The following is an 18,071-nucleotide window of genomic DNA, read 5'->3' as shown; positions in this document are numbered from 1 at the left end:
CTGCAGAGGCGAGCAAACCTCCAGCCCTGCCTCACAAACCACACCACAGCTCGGAGCCGTGCAGCAAACTCGACGCGCTTCGTTTTTTTCTGCCATTGCACAGAGAAGGGTATTGCTCGTCCTCCGAAGCGAAGGTGCTGTCATTCTCACCACTGCTTATCCCCCTCCTGACATACTCCACAAGCCATACCTTTCACTGGAAAAGTGAACTCATTTAAAAAAAAAATGCTCACCTGCTGCTACCTGAGCCCTGGGGAGTTTCCACGGGTGGCCCCACCAGCCTGCTAGCCTGTATTTCCAGTAACTCCGTTCTCACTTTCAGAGCCCGGTTTGACCAGGCCCAAGACTGAGCAACCCTCCCCAGTCCCAAAAGCCACCCTTTGTAGGCTGGAATAAAGCGAGAGTATGTCTTTTTCTCTACTGTATGGCAAATGTTTGCATTTGTGGCTACTAAGGAGCTCCAGGACAGCTCAGCCCCCTGGATCCAACCATCCCCACAGACTGAGCCCAGCAGGCAGCATGTGCTGGATCCTCTCATCCCTTACAGCCCAGCCTGGCCCATGCCTCTGCTGCAAAATGGGATTTTAACAGAGCTGGAAATCCTGCTGGGTCCTGCTTCTCATCTGCAGACCCCTTTCTTCTTTCTTGATGCTTTGCTCCTACCCCTCAAAAGCAAATGAATTGCTGGAAAAAAAAATCATAGGGGGAAACAGAGAATAAAAAAATGTAACACAGCTGGCAAAGGAGCAGGGAATTAGTGCTGGCAGGGTGAGGTGCAGAGGCTGCGGTCTGAGAAGAAGCAGAGGGGATGGGCAAGGAGCAGATCTGAAGGGAGAGCGCTGAGACAGGGCAGGGAGGTGGCTGGGCAGAGGACTGGGATGAATGTCTTTCATTTCAGTAACTTAAGAATTAAATCCCGCTAGGAACTGTACAGCCAAATTACACAAATGCACGAAAAATTCAAAATCCCCCCCCATCTTGCCCCAGCCATGAGCCAACCGCTCGTGACTACGGTCCCACGGGAGCCGCTGTACCCTGGCAAGGTCACCAACACATCTTGTTGTGTTACCGGACCAGTTCAAATCACAAACTTTCTCCCTCCTCTATTTTCTTCCCAGGATGGCAGCCCCAAACAATGTGGGGATGGGATAAACAGCAGCTGGCCACCGGCACGCTCCCACAGTGCTCGTGCGTTTGTTAGCGATGGACTGTGAGACACGGGCATCCCACTGCCAGCACCTGTATGTAGGAGCAGCACCCGGACCTGAGAACTGCTTGGCTGTCTGTAAATAGCTAAACAGCATTTTTTGGGGAAAAAAAAAATATTATTCCAACACATTCGTTAAGCTTTCACATTGCAAATATTCCTTTCTCTTTCCATTGGAGACATCTAGGTTAAAGTGCTGCAGGGAAGGGTCTGTAAAGCTGCCCTAACATCCTGGGGAACCCTCCCAAATCAAGTAGCTGCTTAGGCAAGCCAGGGCCACCAGCCTCGTGGCAGCATTTGCTGCTCAGTGAGACATGCCACATGCCCAAGGCTGTACGGGTGACAAAAGCCACCGCTGAGAGCACTTTGGTCCGGGTTTCAGCAGTGAGAATGGTGAGATGGGGGGGACGTAGCTATTGCAGCAGCCCCAAACATCAGCTCACCAGCTTTACCATGGGGCTAGAGGGGAAATGTCACCTGCAGTGGCATTTCTTAAAGGAAGCCCATTGGTAAAAAGAAGTCCCCACAGCCAGTTGTGATAGTGATATGAAATAAGGGGAAAGCAGAGCAGGCAGTGATGAAGGGAGTCGGCCCCATCTGAGGCTACCCCTTTGGTTTCACTGCAGCTTTAATACTTCACATCATCACCCCCTGGAAATGTAATAAAAATCTCTCTGCCTCATCTAAATTATTGCACTGCAGTTGCCTCTCCTCTCCCTGCCAGCCCCATGCTCTCCCTTTCTTTCACTTGCAGCTTTGAGCTGGGGTCACTTCAGCTTGGGGCCACCCCAAACCCGCTACCGCCACCCCAAAACCTCCCCCAGCCTCCGGGTGCCCTCCTTGCTGTCCCACCACCTCCACCCAGGTGAAGGCACCGGTCGATGCCTTCAAGCAGAAACCGTGGCTGGAGCAGGGGCTGCAGCAAGCACAGCTCTGCCCTGCTGGCAGCAGCACCCTGCGCCAAGGGCTCAGCACCAAAAACGACCACTTAAAAGCACAGAAGCGAGCCTGAAAGCACCGAAATGACCTCCGGATTGCTCCTGCCGGGAAGGAGTTAAGGGATGATTCAGCCGACCCTAAATTTTACCAGCTGAGCCCTTCGCCGCAAGCCTTGGGGTGGTTAGAGCAGCCCGCTCCGAGCAGGAAATCGTATCGAACAGCGGTGGTGGGGTGGAGGGGGTGGGGGGAGCGTGTCAGAGCAGCGAAGAAAAATCTGGTGAAAACTTCAAAGACAAAACTGCACTGAGCAAAATCATTTTTTCCTATTCATCGGCCAGCTCAAAGCACTGGGGGGTCCCCGTGCCCCTGTGTGAGACCCCCGGGAGCAGGGGAACCCCCGGAGCCACCCCAGGGGCTCTGCAAGCACTATGAGTGGGGGTGCGAGGGGGCAGAAACTGAAAGGGAACCCCAGCAAAGAGAGTGAAGAAAATTACACCAAACGACACGTGTTGTTTTTTTCCCAAACATGGAAATATCGAAGGCTTGTGCCACCCACCCACCCCTTCTCTCCTGCAATTTCACACCACGTGTTTCACCATCCAGATCCCAAACCCCGCGTGCTTCAAACGTCACAGTACCCAGGGCCTTTCGAAGCAACTCTGGTATTTCACTTATGACTTAAATATTTCTGCGTATGAGACACTCGGTGTCGAAGCTCGGGGCCAGGTGGGGAGCCCGAGCAGAATTTCCTTACTTTTGCGGTTTGTCAGCCGCTAACAAACAGCCTTTGTTTGAGGTTTCGTGCTGTCGGCTTCAAAGCTTTCTGCGATGCCTCTTGCATGTGCTTCATGGAGAGCTAGGGGTGCTCTCGGCATTTTCCAGGGCCAGGACAAAATGCCTCCTGCAGAAGGGTGGCTTCTCACCCGCTGCTTGTCAGCGCCAGCGGCTGCCGCCGATTTTGCTGCCTTCTGCTGAAGAAAAGGGCCGCACACCTCAAATTGCATCTTCTCCTTTTGAAAGCGATTTGGTTTTAAGAGAGGAGAAACCAGCCCGAGTTCATTGCTTCCTTCTTTTGTTTTAATGCCAAGCCCTCTGAATTAGCTTGCTACGTTTTAATTGCTAGGGGCTAGGTTTGGAAAGAGAAGGAAAAGCCACGTGGGGAAATACAAAGAAATAATGAAAAAGCCAGCCCAGAATGACTTCGGGGTTTTCTCTTCCCGAGGGCGCTACAAGGCAGCCCCGTGCGGTGCAGGGGGCCTGACGCACACCTGATTTTGGGGCTGGGCACGGAAGAAGCCTCCGCTCCTCGCCAGACGTCACCAGTGGCATCTGCGCGCAGCCGGGGGACAGCCAGCCACACCGCCACCGTCACATCCATCCCACCAGGAGAGCGGGATCCAGAGGGTCCTCCCGGAGCGTGGGGTCCCCCAGGATCCCCCAGCCGCTGGGGACGTTGGGCATCGCCACCATGGTGCGGCTGTGGCTCTGGCTTTGGCTCTGCCTGCAGCTCCCAGGTAAGAGAGATGCCTCTGGGTTAGGGGAACTTAAATACCCAGGCTTAGGATGGAGCTACAGAAGGTTATTACCTCCCCACTCAATAATTTATAATGCCATGTTTAATGGTGTAGACACCGCAGGGCTTGGTTTTACTGCAACCCCTCAGTGCAGGCATTCAGTGGGAAGCTGCTGACCCCCGGGTGTCCCACTTTGCTAATGGATATCCTGTAACTGGGTAAAGCAGCCCCCAGAGTAGCGTCAGGATGATGAACATCCAGGCAGATTTCCCCCCGAGTGTTTCCAAAGGGCCTCCGCAAGGACTCGTGTGCCATAAAAACGTGCTTGCCGGTGGGTTACAGGGGGCCGGAGTGAAAATGTGGTTGATGTATATGTGCTATAATTGATGTATATGTGCTATAGTTGATGTGTATATGCTATAGTTGGTGTGTATGTGTAGCATATATACATGTACTATACATATCGTGAATATGCAGTTGACCCCATACGGTGGTGGGGTCCCCCCATACCCTCCTGAGCCTGTTGGTCACAGCAAGAAGCTGGGTTGTGAAGATTAAATAACTACCAAGAAAGCGAAATAGTGACTTGGGGGAGAAAAGCATCACATTATGGACCAGGCTGGCTGTCTCCCCTCCAGAGAAAACCCCCAAAAAATCAGAATGTGCCCCGTATGAGCAACCTGCAAAGGGAAACTTGGCCATTTCTGAGTTGTGCCCGCATGGGGAACAAACCCAGCCCCATCCCCTGCTCCCAGCCAGAGCTGGCACCGGGATGGGGCTGCAGGTGCAAAGTGATTTCTGTGCAGGTGTCTCCACAGGGTTTTGAAGGAATGGGGACATTTTAAGGCAAAAAGGGGGAAAAAGGGGGCTCTTTCTGCATGGCTGTAAAGCACGCCTGGGAAACTAGCCGGGGAAGAGAGCGCAGCCTTATCTCCTGAGGGTGTTTTTCGCTCGGTCTCTGCAGCTGTGTGGGATGTTTGCTGAACACGAAGGACTGCACGCCGCTTCTTTGTCATTCCCCAAGGCCGCACCGCCTCACTCCTCTCTCGCACACAAACACCCCTCGTGTCTGCCCGGGCAAAGCTCGGCTGAGATAATTGTTCCCCAAAACTTGCTCAGCCCAAACAAGGCGGTGCGATGCCAGATGGAAGCTTTTGAACCCCTCCGCTACCCTTGAGCCGTTCTCCTTCCCCAGATCACAAAACTCCTGTGAACAAGAGGCCGTCTTCATGAAAATAAATAGAAAATGAAATGGGCTCACTTTGAAATGCCTTTACCTTTACATTAATTTTCCCATCCCTTCCAGAGTTTTTCCTGCCACTCCTAGAGATGCATTTTTTTAGGAGGAGGCCGAGACATATCCCACACCTCCACCACCTTCTTAACATACGTTAAGGAGCTCAAAAGGATCTGTAGATTCCAAAAAATGAGAGAATGCCAACCAATACAGGCCCTAGCACACCCTTAAAAGCATCCCTCCATCCCTCCCTTTGCCGCTGAGCTCCGTCTCTAGAGGAGCGGATATGGGGCAAAATGCAGTCGTATATGGTTTTGCCAAAATATCTTGGTTTTGCCAAAAAATAATTGGGGACCCAAAAAGGCTTCTGAAGGAGCATGGACTGGTGTTTCTGCCAAATGTGCTCTGTTTTGGTGTTACTGAGCCCCAAAAGGAGTTCTTAGCATGGAAGGGAAGTGAGGGAGGTATTTACAAGATATTTAAGTGTGGATGTGGCATCGAGGGATGTGGTTTGGTGCTGGGACTCGGCAGGTCGGGCTGATGGTTGGATTCGGTGATCCTGGAGGTCTTTTCCAACCGAGGTGATTCTGCAGTTCTAACAAAAGTAAAATACGCAGCTATCTATTCCTGGCTCTTTCTGTAGGTTTCTGTGCCAATCTACGTTTGTCCCAGACTCCAGACCGTATTTTAGCCCAAACTAACAACAGCACGGACATCCTCTGCCAGACGAAGAAGGAGCACACCGGGGTGTACTGGTACCGCTGGAACCAGGGGCGGCAGCAATTCGAGTTCCTGCTGTTCTCCAACTCGCTGGGCAAAAGCACCTACGGCGTCAACGTCAGCCAGGAGAAGTTCAGCGTCCGCGGGACGAGCTCCCAGTCCTACAGCCTGCACATCGGCCGGCTGCACGCCTCGGACGCGGGCATGTACTACTGCTCCATCTCCCAGTCCTCCGAGCTCATCCTGGGCAGCGGCACCAGGCTTGGCGTGGGTGAGCATCGCCCCCGGGGCGCCAAAAGGTGCCGGCGGTGGGCTGCGACGAGGGGATGTGTGGTGGTAGATGGTTTTTACAGGTTTGGGATACAAGGATGGGGCTCTGGGGGGTTTCACAAAGAGATCTGTGAAGGGGATAAGCAGAAATTACAGCAAACAGCTGTACTGCAGGGCAGCGGCATGGGCAGTCCTTCTGCCACCACTGCTGTGGTCGTGCCGTGAGCTCTGCCTTGGCCCTAGCGTTTTAGGGTTTCCCTGGGGAGCCATTCAGCCCCCAGTGCTGGCATGCCCTGCTTCTTGCTACCCCCCGCACAGCACTTTAGGTGCGAGTTTGGGTTTGTGCCCTGCTCATCTCCCAGGTCCGTCCACGCTCTGGCTCTCCGTACCCTTCTCCAAGTGACAAGGACAGCTCAAAGCCAGGGGACGTCGCCCCTGGGGTTGGGTCCGGTGGCAGGTTTCGAGCCTGTCCTTCACACAAGGGATTTATTTGGGATTTATTCCACCCGGCATCTGTCTGCAGGTCGCCTGGGGAGCGCTGCTGGGCAGCTCCCCTCAGCCCAGTTCTCCCCCAGCACGGAGCAAGGGTGGCACAGGAACACCCGAGTGTTCAAAGCAGGCTCCAGCCCTTTCCTTGGGGGCTTTTAGGGACAGAAATAACTCATTTAACCAAGCTGCAGCTGTGGTTGCTGGCTCTAAAACTTCCCTTGCCTCCTTTTTACACATATGCCCTGCACCTCTCATTCACTGAGCTGCCTCAGAAATCCCTTTTGGATCCTTGCTGGCTAGAAGGAAAGCTGCTTTAAGATAACAGAGAGCTGTTTTTTTTTATTAACTATGCACTTATCTATGTCCCAAAAGCAAGGCATGAAAAATATGCCTGAAATTTGGCATGCTCAAGGCCGCTCCAACGTAAAACTAAACCCCAGCAGGTGGCTGGGGAGGACTCCGACCCCGCTGGACTTGTTCTTTTTTTCCCTTCAGTACCCACAATAAAATAAATCACCCTTAAGCCCCTTTAAAAGTCTAAATTTTATTAGGAAATAAACACATTTTTGAGCAACAACAATGTGAATATGGTAAGGATTCAGGGACCCCTTAAAAACGTGCCATGCTGCTGAGATCCCATTCCCTGTGCTCACGGGTAAAGAGCATGGGGTTAGCCCCTGACGGGCAGCAACGCAGGACTTTAAAATAAATAATGGGTGCTTATTTCTGGCTGCGGGGCCGTGCTGGTGGGGCTGTGCCTGGCAGTGAGTGAAGCCTGGGGAAATTTCCCTCTTCTCTGCCTTGGAGGTGCCCAAGGCCAGGCTGGATGGGGCTTTGGGCAGCCCAGGCTGCTGGGGGGTGTCCCTGCCCATGGCAGGGGGCTGGAGCCGGATGGGCTTTAGGGGCCCTTCCAACCCAAACCGTTCTGTGACTCCACAAAGGATTTAGTTTTAAAAGCCACGGCTTCCAGCCGCACCTGCTGCTGTGCTCGGTGTGACACTGACGACCTTCTCCCTCTTTCCCAGTTGATGTTTTGCCTCTGCCTTCCACGTCCACGCTGGCCCCGCTCACCAGGAGACCCTCACGATGCAAACCCAAAAGCAAAGCCGCGGGCAGCAAAGGTACAGAAACGTGTCGGCTCCGGCCGCCTCCGGGAGGGTTCTGAGCTGAGCTGTCCCCGGGAGCGATGCCCTGGCTTATAGGGGGGTTTAGGGCCAGGACAGATTCCCATTTATCTCTGGTGCCCTCTGTGTGTGCAGCCCCCACCCCGGGTGCAGCATCAGGTGGATTCCTGCACCAGCGAGGATGCCACAAAAAAGGTTTCCGTGGCTACGTTCCCCCGATGCCTTTGGCTTAACGCATCCCCAAGGGATACCCCCTCCTGTCCTCCATCCCTCCCGAGGTCCTGAGCTGCTTTTCTCCCTGCCCACCCCACACCCCACTCTCCATCACCTGGGCAGGACGGTGCCCGCGTGCTGAGCCGGAGGGGCAGCACCACACCGCATCCCCCCCTATTTCCAGGTGCCTGCAGCCCCCTGGTCTGGGTCCCGCTGGCCGCCGGCGCTCTGATCCTCCTGCTGAGCGTGGTGCCCACCGCCCGCCACTTCTACCGTAAGCACCGCGCACCCGGGGGTCATCCTGGGAGAGGGAATTGGGGAGAAAAATGGGGGGTTGGGGGCACCCCACGCTGACCCTGACCGGCCCCGTCTCTCCTCAGGGCTGCGGCGGAGGCTGTGGCGTCGCATCCACAGGCAGTAAATCCTGCTGGGAAAAGGTACGGAGCAGCCCCTGCCCCGTGCTGAGCCCTGCCTGGATGTGACCTGGCAAGGATGTTCAAGAGAGGACTTGTGGTGGGACTTACTTGTACAGTTCCGTCCTGCAATGGACCACGATTTTAAGCTTTTTCCCTGACGCAGCAGCTGATAATTAGACTGGGCCAGATCCTGCAACGTGCTGAGCCTGTCTCAAGGAGCCTTACAGGAGCAGGGCGAGCCCCTGCACCAGGGCTGGGGCACCAAAGGGACGCAGCCAGGCTCGAAAGATGCTCTGGGAGCACCTGGGCTCTCTGTGCTCCCCCACGGGACGGCAGCTCGGTGCTTTGGGCTTCCTCCTGCTAGTGCTGGTTGATGACTTTGGTAAGGAAAACGTCAGGAGCAGCCAGCGGGGGAAGGTTACGGCGCACCTCGTAAAGGTGTTAGCAGCTGGTAGAAGTGGTAAATGCACTGCTCAGCTGCACAGGCTGCTGTCTCCTGGCCCCGCGTTGAGCAGGATGGGGTCAGCAAGGGGCTGTGGGCACGGCAAGGAGTCGCCGACTGCGCCTGGGAGCACGCAAGGGTTAAAGCACGCACCGAGCCCCCGGGGGAACAGGGCCGGGGGGCTCGGCTCCCACTGGAGCCTGCAAACAGGCAGGAGGGGGAGAGGAAGGCAGACACAGCCACGTCCCAAGGCCGAGCACCTGGCAAAACAGCCGCTGATAACAAGCGGAGGAGCCCAACAGCACGGCCAGGGACGATCCTGCCCTGGCTGCGGGGATGCTGAGCCCCTGGGGCACCCGGGGGTGCTGAGCACATGGCTCTGCCATGCTCACCGCAGCTCACTGCTTAGGAAAAGCCCTTTTTTCTTCATTTCCAGGAGAAAAATCAGCCTGCAGTGGCAGCGCCACATCCGTGGGGCACAGTGGCTGCGGTGGCTGGGGTACAGCAGCGTCCGTGCCGCCGATGCGCCGGGCACATACGTGGCACTGGCTGTGCGCTTGGTGTGCTGAGCAGGTGATTTTTACAACACGCAATTCTTGTGCAATAGCTACAAGGAAACCCCTTTGAAGCTGTCCATGTGCAAAGGTTGATTCCGGCAAAAATAAATGTTTTGGATCGGTGTTTGCCTCTCGGCTCCCTGCTCACGGGTGAGTAACGGTAACAGGCAGTGAGGAATTTGCTTAATTTCTGAGTGCCCCAGTTTGGTTTTGCTGCTCCATTACAGCTGGTAAAAATAAATAAATAAATAAAATAAAATAAAATAAAATATAAACACCCTAAGCTGCACCTCAGCTGCGTGCAATGAGGACAGAGAGGACAGCAGCAGCCGAGGTTGCACCTCCTTTCGAAAGGCAGCTTTGCGTACTTTATCAATGGAAACTATGAAAAAAAAGATAATCTGGTGATGCCTCTGATCACCAATAGAGTATTTTCAGGCAGCAAACCTGCGTCGCGCTCAGAGATCTGAGCAGCAGGTTTCACAAATGCAAGAGCCGGTGGAAAAATCGCCCCCCTCTCACAGATTTTTTTTTTCCAGAGCACACGCACGAAAGCAATAGAAACACTAATGAAAAGAGGCTTTCACATCTGAGAAAATGAGCCCCCGACATTTGCAGCTTTTTTTTTTTTTTTCCTTTCCTACCCTCCTCGCTGTGGAAAGCACAACGACAAGAGCAGCCAAAGCTCAGGGCGCTGCGAGGCGAGCAGGGACGGGGGCACTTCGGTGGTGAAACCCCGTGGAAAAACGCTGCGGGGCCATCGCTGATGGCAGCGAGCCCGAGCCTGCTGCAAAGCCAAGTCCGTGGAGGGAGGAGGAAGAGACACGGAGATGGTATCAGAGTGCGTATGGTACCCCAGTGTGATGTCCTCCCTAATTTCTTCCTCCTTCTGTATTTCCTCCCAAGGAGACACGAGCCTTCTGCTCCCTCCTCCTGCCAGGAGAAGGGAAAAATGATGGGATTTAACACCGAGAGCCCCAAGCCCTCGATCAGCGGCTAAACGATGTCACACAAATGACACCAGGAGACAGGGCACAAGGTCTGACAAAGACAAAGTGCCTTCAAACAGGACAAGGAGAATACAAAGAGTTCCCTACCTTGAGCCCACACCCATCAATCAGTGGGCAAGGAATTGTAAAAGAGGTCAGAAACAACACATTGCAATGATCCGTCACGTACTGAATATGTTTTTATTCCTTGTTATACTAGAAAAAAAGACTAGAGTTGTTATTTGAATAAATAGCGCATGCATATCCTGCAGTCTTAAATAGTCAGAGCAGAAACACAGGTTAGGCATTGCAGGGAATATTGTTATTGCTTCTGTAAAACTTTCGTCGATTAATTAAAAATATGTTGTTGATCTTTCCAGAATATCTCAGCCACTAATCGAATATTGGCAGCGCTGGGTTTGTCGTTCTTATTTTGAGGAGCCCTGCCATTTCTCAGCCCGTTCTCACTCAGAATGGCTCGGTGCGGGGTCGCTGGCGATTGCACATCTCCTCACTGCGGGGAAAACAGGTGCACAGCAGGACTTCTGAGCATCCAGAGCCATTTAATGTCCACTGTTTGTGTAGTTATACATGTATGATTTTACATATGTTGACAGTTAAATAAGTTTTGACAGACACCTCTAGAAAAACCAGGAGAAAAATCTGGCTGTGACGGTGAACTCAGGAATGAGAAGGACCAGGAGCAGCGCTGCAGAATGGCGCAGGACACCTGAGAAATGCGTTTTTGGGAAAACGCTGGTGTCTGGCCAGGCTGCCAAGGCTGCAGCTCTCTGCCTCCTTATCTCAGCTGCCTCCTTAATGCAAACACAGAGCCCAGGGGAGAGCTGCTCTCAGGAGCAGAGACGGGGGTGCTGGGTCACGGTCCCTCCTCCTCTGCCGTTCTCTTTCCCGTTCTTCTGTAGCTGGTCTGCACTGTCGGCACTCCAGCACTCCCAAAACGAGCAAATCCCAAGTGCCGTCGCTGCAGACAGAAATGGCATAGCTGCAGGAACACAAAACCTGCAAAATTTATTGCCTGAGTACTTGTGGCCTGTATTTTCCTGGACCTTACAACGTTTCCTTTCACGAATGCTGAGGTCGCACAGAAGCTGCAGATATTACTGAGTGCATGCAACACAGAGATGTTGATACATACAGACATTTGGTATCTCAGCGGTCATTTAAGTGGAGTACATATCAGATTTAGTCAAAAATGAGTGTATAAAATATGCATTTTGCATATTTTGCATACGCCCTGCCAACGGGAGAGATTACTTACCTTTGCGTAACACACATTTGTCCCAGGGGTTCTTCCACATGCAACAAAACTCTCCCCATGCTGTAAATATTTGCAGCAGGACAGGAAAACTGCCCTCCTGCCACGGGCCGGTGCTCACCACCGCGACATGTCCGACACGAAGTGCTGGGGACCCTTGGAGCATCCTCAGAGAAGCCGGGGGCTCTTCTGCACCATCTTCTGCATCCTCATCCCAAGGCAGAGACCCCCCGCAGGTCCCACCGTATCTGATGTCTCTCCAAGTACCACCGACGGAGCAGACGCTGGGGTGGGGGGGTCCTGTCCCCTCGCTCAGCCCTGCAGGTCCCAGGGGGAGCCAGCACCCATCCTCGGCAGAGCTCAAGGTGCAACCTCCGTCTGCCACAAGCATGAGGTCACCTCGCTGGCTGAGGTCTCAGGGAAAGATGCTGGGCTGGGCTTGCACCCAGCAAAAAGGCTTTAAAATACCATGCCTTAACATCAGCACCGAATGCAGAATTCAAGTTGGGACATTTCCTAGCGGTCTCTCCAAAAAAAAAAAAATAAGGCAAAATATTCCTGGGGTCTGGGATTGCGTATTCCTGCCCTGAGCAATAAGCAGCGAGCAGATGACCGTGCTGTTATTAAAACATGTCTCGAGTCACCTTGATGCGAGAGGAAATGAGTCTGAGCAGCAGTGGAAAAGCCATTTCTGCAACACACACCCTCCCTCAGGTCGGTCTGCTGTCGTCTGACTCACCCACCGCTACCATACCCAGGACAACTTGAGTATAATTTAGACGTGTCTCTCTTCAGGAACACACTCACTCAATTTCCCGAGCCCGCAGGGCTGAAGGCTGATGCCCTGCAGGGCAGGAGCCAGGGGCCACGTGAGGCTCCAGCACCCCCAGCATGTTCTCTGCCACCTTACCCAGCTGGAGACACGGGTTGGAAAGCCACAGGCAGTGCATGCTCATCCCCTATATACCGAATGTATACACACCCAGAAGACGGTTTCTTCCTCTATGCAACGGTAACCACATGAAAGAGTTGGACCCTGCCCTGCTCCTTCACTGTCAGGGGTTCAGAGATGCCGGGAGAGGGATGCGGCGCTGCCGGGTTCCTTCCCGGGGATACACGTCCTTGTGCCAGGCCAACAGCTCAGGAAGATTTAACTGTGCTGCTCTACAGAATGAGATAGTTGGAAAAATAGCAGTGGTTCCGAGGAAATAGACGTGGAGCTTTGTAGCAAACGGCTTCCTTAAAATTACACGCTTTAATGAGGTCTCGTATTTCAGAGCATAAAAATGACTGGTTTGGGGTAGAGCAAAGGTACAAAGGTAGCAAAGGTAGCAAAGACTGATGTGCCTCCAAGCAGACAGCTCATGAACACTGACAGGACTGTTGTACATGATACATCCCCCGAGTGTTCTGCCTATTTTTAACTAAAAAGATTCCCTGAGCCTGCTGCTATCTGTTGAGTAACCACAGTGGACCTCCCAAGCACTTGTGCAGGCTCTGCATCCTCAGAGCCCCTTGGCGAGGATATCCCCGGGTGAAGGATGACTTCTGCTTTGAACCTGACCATCACCAGCTTCATCTGCTGCCCCTCACCTTCTGCATGGATCAGGAGAGGCAGTGAGCAATCAACCCCTCTCCGCTCCCTCCTGCCAGTCACGATTCTGGAGACCTCTAGCGAACGTTCATTTAAATCAGCAATTTTCGGGCCAAGGAAGCCCAGCCTGCCCACACCACATCCCTCTCAGCTGCCTGACCCTCCTTTTTGCCCTTTTCTGAACCTTTTCAGGCCCTATTACTACTCTGAGTCCCCTCTTTGAGGCAGAGTGAGGCCAGCTCACAGCATTCAAGGATTTGTTCAGCGCATGGGGCCACGGATTGGACCATACATGGACACAGCTTTGTTATTTTATACCCAATTCCTTTCCTACCTCCTAACATCTGATTTGGTTTTGCTGCCAAGCATTGAATTGACGTTTATCAGCCTTAACCCAAATTTCCACTCCTGAGTGACTCATTTTACAGCAAAGTGAGGAGTGGTTTTCCTTGTACGCTCCGCTTCTCATTCATCTGATCTGAACTGCACCTGCCCCTCTACTGCCCGGTCTCTGAAAGCCCCTTCCACAGTTCTGTGTTTACAAGGCATAAATACGAGTAAATTAACATGCATAGAAGTAATATTTGCAGTTTGTGGCTTAAATGTGAATTGTTACACGGCTATCGAGCCCGACATCACAAACACAGCGAGAGCAGCATTTTTAGGAGACCAGGCGTGCAAAACCAGCAACAAAACACTTCTCTTCACAGCCACGGTGGGCATCAGGCTGTCAAAAGTGAAACTTAGCACCGAATTCAGCTTGTTTTGATGATGGCAAGGGGCACATTAACCCAGCTGCTGCTTCTTGATACACCGATCTCTTCGCACCCCCCTTCCTCTCCCCGGTTTCTTTTGAATAAGATATCCTGTTTGAGGGTTGTGTCTTCACAGCTTTAATTCTACAGTGAGGGGGTTTTTGTGTGTGTGTGTGTGTGTGTGTGTGTGTGTGTGTGTGTGTGTTGTTGGTTTTTTTCCAAGTAAATGCAAAATCTAGAAGAAATACCAAGTGGTACAAGCCAGCCGACACTAGTAATAGGACCACAGAATAGATGAAGCCAGTCATCCCAGGAAAGCCATGGGTTTCCATACAGGCAGCAGCACCAGCAGGAAGGGTGGACAATCAGAAATGGGACCAACTCCATTCCCCTAGCTGTAACCAACCCCCGAAATTAAAGTTCCCTCTCTAAGATGTTGACAAGGAAGATGCACAGCAATACCAGATACAGGTACCAGCAGTATCTTCCCAGAGCAGTCTGTGAAAGCCCTCCCACACTGCACAAACAGCCCCAGAAGTTCCTTGGGGTATCTCCACCAGGCATTCCCGCCCAAGGTCTTCAGGAAAAATAATCAGTGTGCATCCAGGACGCAGACCAGCTGTGACAAGACTCTGAACTGATGGAGACGGGAGAAGTCAGGCTGTGGGGATAACACCAAGGCTATGAGAGCTGGGGGGGTAAGAGGGGGCAGAACTAGAAGCCCAAAGCCACACAGTGCCTCAAAACCAACAGAAATGTGATTCTGGGAATGGGGACTGCAACAGAAAATGTGAATTGGAAGTGGGATCACGAGCCCAGTTCACCAGTTAAAGACTGGAACTGCTCTTCAGACAAAAACTGGTGCACTGGAGCGATATTGACCATCACTTTTTCTTCTAAGGAGAGGTGCTAAGAGATGTGAAGCCTTTCTGTAGTTCTGGACTGAACCTCAGGTTTCTGTGCTATGCAGGAGATCGCAGCTACAGAAAACCAACCTGTTTTCTCCCAAATCCAGCTGCAGCAAAATCGCTCTGCTTTCTGTAGGAGTGAATTGTCACCAGTCTCCAAAAGATGGCGTCATTGGTTGCTGATTTACCAAGTGTCTGCACGTCCCAGCTCTGCAGCATCGAGAGAGAAGGTGCAGGAAGCCTGTGCAAAGCAAGGCAGGTGCCCAGAGCAAAGCCTTAACACATTCTGGTTTGGTATCAAGCTCTCGGCTCAGGTATCAATGAGCATTGGGGTTATGAAGATTTCTGACCTAGCGATCAGTTTGAAGGGCTACACCTGGAGAGATGAGCGTGCAGGAGCAGCTGTGGTTTGCAAACTGTATTTTAAGGAAAATCTATTTTAAGGTATGTGGTGTTTACACGAGGAGTATCCAGAATAGAGTGCAGTATTGGCCACTGCACTGGAAACATGCAGCTACAGCGAAAAGATGGTGTGTGAGAGTCGGGCACATGACTGTTGCACTTGACATTCTCCAAACCCCTTCAGTGCTGCAGCTTTGCAAAGAAAAGGGTGCAGCAAGCTGCTCATAAACCACAGCTTCATTTCACACCGGAAAAGTTGTATGTTTAAGTCTCAACTTTTTTTTTTTTCCCTGCATCTGAAAGAAAAGTTTGTGATTTGAGACTAAATTCTGAAATCTTCATTAAAACTTTCCATTCCTCCTCACCGAAGAGCTCAAGAGTTCTAATGTTAACAACAGGAAGAAACAGCAATGCCTAAACACAACCAGCCATCACACTCTGAGTTACCACAAGCTGATCGCTTGCAGGGACCAAGCAGCGCCTACTTGTCATAAGCCAGCAACGTTGCATCCTTGCTTTGCAGGCTGCACAGAGGTGTCCTCCTGAAGCACTGTGGTGAGATATCATGAGCAGCAGAAACAACAGACCTGGTGGAGCATGGTCTTTCCGATGCTCGTTGTGTGCCTACCATCCTCACAGCACAGCTCCCATGTCCCGAGATGTGCTCCAGCTACACAATGCTGTTAGATATCTGTGCCGTGTGGAATATTACTGATCCAAAGCAGCTGAAGAGTTCCTTATCACTATGAAAAAGTCATTGATGTGCTGTAGAAGTGATCCTTCCACAAGATGACTAAGAAATCAGTCATACCCAAAACTCACGACCTGCTCCAGCTCTGATGCCCCGAGCTCTCTCTCACTCCCAATCTCTTCTCTGTAATTTTAAAGTGTTTCAGACTACCATTTCATTTAATTCATAATTTCCATAAGGGTTGGAAGACTTTACATGCAACAACCTACCCCGCTAATGTTTTCAAAAAGAACAAAAAGTTTCCCGTTTAAAAGCCCACTCCAAAATACACTGAGATAAATTTGTGTCTGACCAAGGGGCTGCGGTAGGAAATCTCTCCTAGCTTTTCCAAGCGAAATCTCCTCAGCAAGCACTGAGAAAACGAATCCTAAACTAGCCTCCTGCTGAGACCCATTCCAAAGACGCAGGTCCTTGCCAGTCTGTCTCTTCCCTGCATGACTGTCTCCTCTCTCTTTGTTCACGTCTTCTATTTAATTGTTTGACATAAATAAAATACAGACCAATTTCTCCCCAGTTTCTACACACATTTAATCTTGCCATTTCTGAAGGGAGGAAGGACCTGCATACCTGAAAGTTCATCTCTCTTTTCCAACTCTATTAGTTGCCCTAACCAAAATCACACCTCTTCCAGCGAATCCAGTCTCTCATTGAAAACCAGGGCAAGGCAAACAGCTTCTGTTTCACAAACTGAATCCTGAGGGAACAACCCTATGAGATATGAAGATCCCCCACACTGATAATGATGGTTTCCTCTTTCACTATCCCCACGCTTTCTCTGCATGGAGATGTTTGCATCTGGATCAAGGCTGTGTTATACCACGGGGTGCCAGACCCCCTCGCACCTGATGTGCACTGGTTCGGCAGGTGAGGACCCAGCAGGGCTTAGTGGATCTGAAACATCAAAATTTAATCTAGGCTGATCTTAGCATTTAAAGATAAGCAGCTTAGGCTGGAGTTCACCAGCAATCAGAGCCCTGCAACTTTAGTTATCAGTGAACTGAAACTTACTGGGAGGTTTGGGAGGAAAAAAAAATCTACCTTCTACTCTCTAACCAACCTGGTCTGGTCTCCTCACATCTCTTATACAATGTTTTGTGGAAGTAAGTGGCTGTCTGATATTTCTTCTTCCTTAGGCATATCATAAGTGTGGCACTACAACAGAAATTATTAATAAAACACATTAGTAATGCTAGTGCTTCACTGATTGGACTGCTGTCCTCAATCTAACAAGTCCACTGCAAAATATCCTCCAGAGGAGAAATTGTCAAACCTGAGCATGCTAAATCCAGAGGGATTCCTTAATTAAGCTCATTTACCACCTCACCCCCACTTTCAGAGTAGGTCAGAGTGTAAAACCTAGGCATACTTTCTGCTTAGTTCAAGCTGCTTGATTAAATTTGCTGCCTTTTTGCATTCTTCACAACAGGAGATCTGCAGAGTTAAGGCAAGGAACATCGGACTGCAACCACGGGCGTTCACTGCTGATCTCATGAGGTCTGCAAGCCTCGGCATCCCAGCAGACACTTCAACACGGCTGAGATCTGCACATGCCACCACGCTGCAGATCTAAATTCTTTATACAGGTGCTAGTTTTTAAATCACAGCTTTTCCCGCAGGTCCCGTTTGTGTGCCTGGAGCTTTTCATAATGAAGTAATTGCCACTCCAACTGTTTTAGTTGTTCTTATTTGTTACTATAGAAAGGAGAAATAGCTTTATGCCAAGGGATATGTAAACACAGGACCCAGAAAAAGATGATCCCTGCCCCCAGGTAATTTGTTATTGAGGAGACATGAGATGGAGGCACAAAAGAGGGGTGGTTTCATCTAATAACACACAGACGTCTCCTTCAGAGCTACGCTTCCCTGTGTCCCTCTCTGGCCCATGAAGGGTGTCCCTGCTGGGAAAGGACTCGTGACAGCTTACATCTCTCTCCCCGCTGACAATAAGCTTTTGTCTTGCATTAAAGGGATATACTTGCTAGCAGCTTATTGAAGGCAGCAGAAAGGACTAGCTCCCCTGAAACCATCTCCTGTTACTCAGCAATGCGACCTTCATCCTGTGCTGCAAAAGGGGCAACATCAGAAGAGGCAGGGGCTGGTGGTACCTTTTGTGTAGGGGTGAGTCACAAAGCGCCTCGGCAAATAAAAATACGAGGAGGAAAAGGAGTCCTCTGAGTGGTGACGCAGGGCCCAGGGCCTGAACACGACACAGGAAGAGGTGGCCTCGTGTGGAAACCAGTTCAGTCCGTCAGCCACGAGGACCAAGCT

General features: G+C 51.5%; 1 protein-coding gene across 1 annotated transcript; it reads left to right on the top strand.

Annotated features, from left to right (window-relative positions):
• The first annotated feature begins 2,736 nt into the window (after nt 1–2,736).
• Nucleotides 2,737–12,972, top strand: CD8B (CD8b molecule). The gene is made up of 5 exons (XM_040555954.1): nt 2,737–3,660; nt 5,541–5,888; nt 7,402–7,497; nt 7,898–7,987; nt 8,094–12,972. The coding sequence occupies exons 1-5, from the start codon at nt 3,615–3,617 to the stop codon at nt 8,132–8,134; spliced, it is 621 nt and encodes a 206-aa protein (XP_040411888.1). The 5' UTR covers nt 2,737–3,614; the 3' UTR covers nt 8,135–12,972.
• The last annotated feature ends 5,099 nt before the right edge of the window (nt 12,973–18,071 follow it).

The sequence above is a fragment of the Cygnus olor genome, chromosome 4 (assembly GCF_009769625.2).
Source record: "Cygnus olor isolate bCygOlo1 chromosome 4, bCygOlo1.pri.v2, whole genome shotgun sequence".
NCBI lineage: Eukaryota > Metazoa > Chordata > Aves > Anseriformes > Anatidae > Cygnus > Cygnus olor.
Note: the sequence above shows the minus strand (reverse complement) of the source record. Positions and strands in the feature narration are given on the sequence as shown.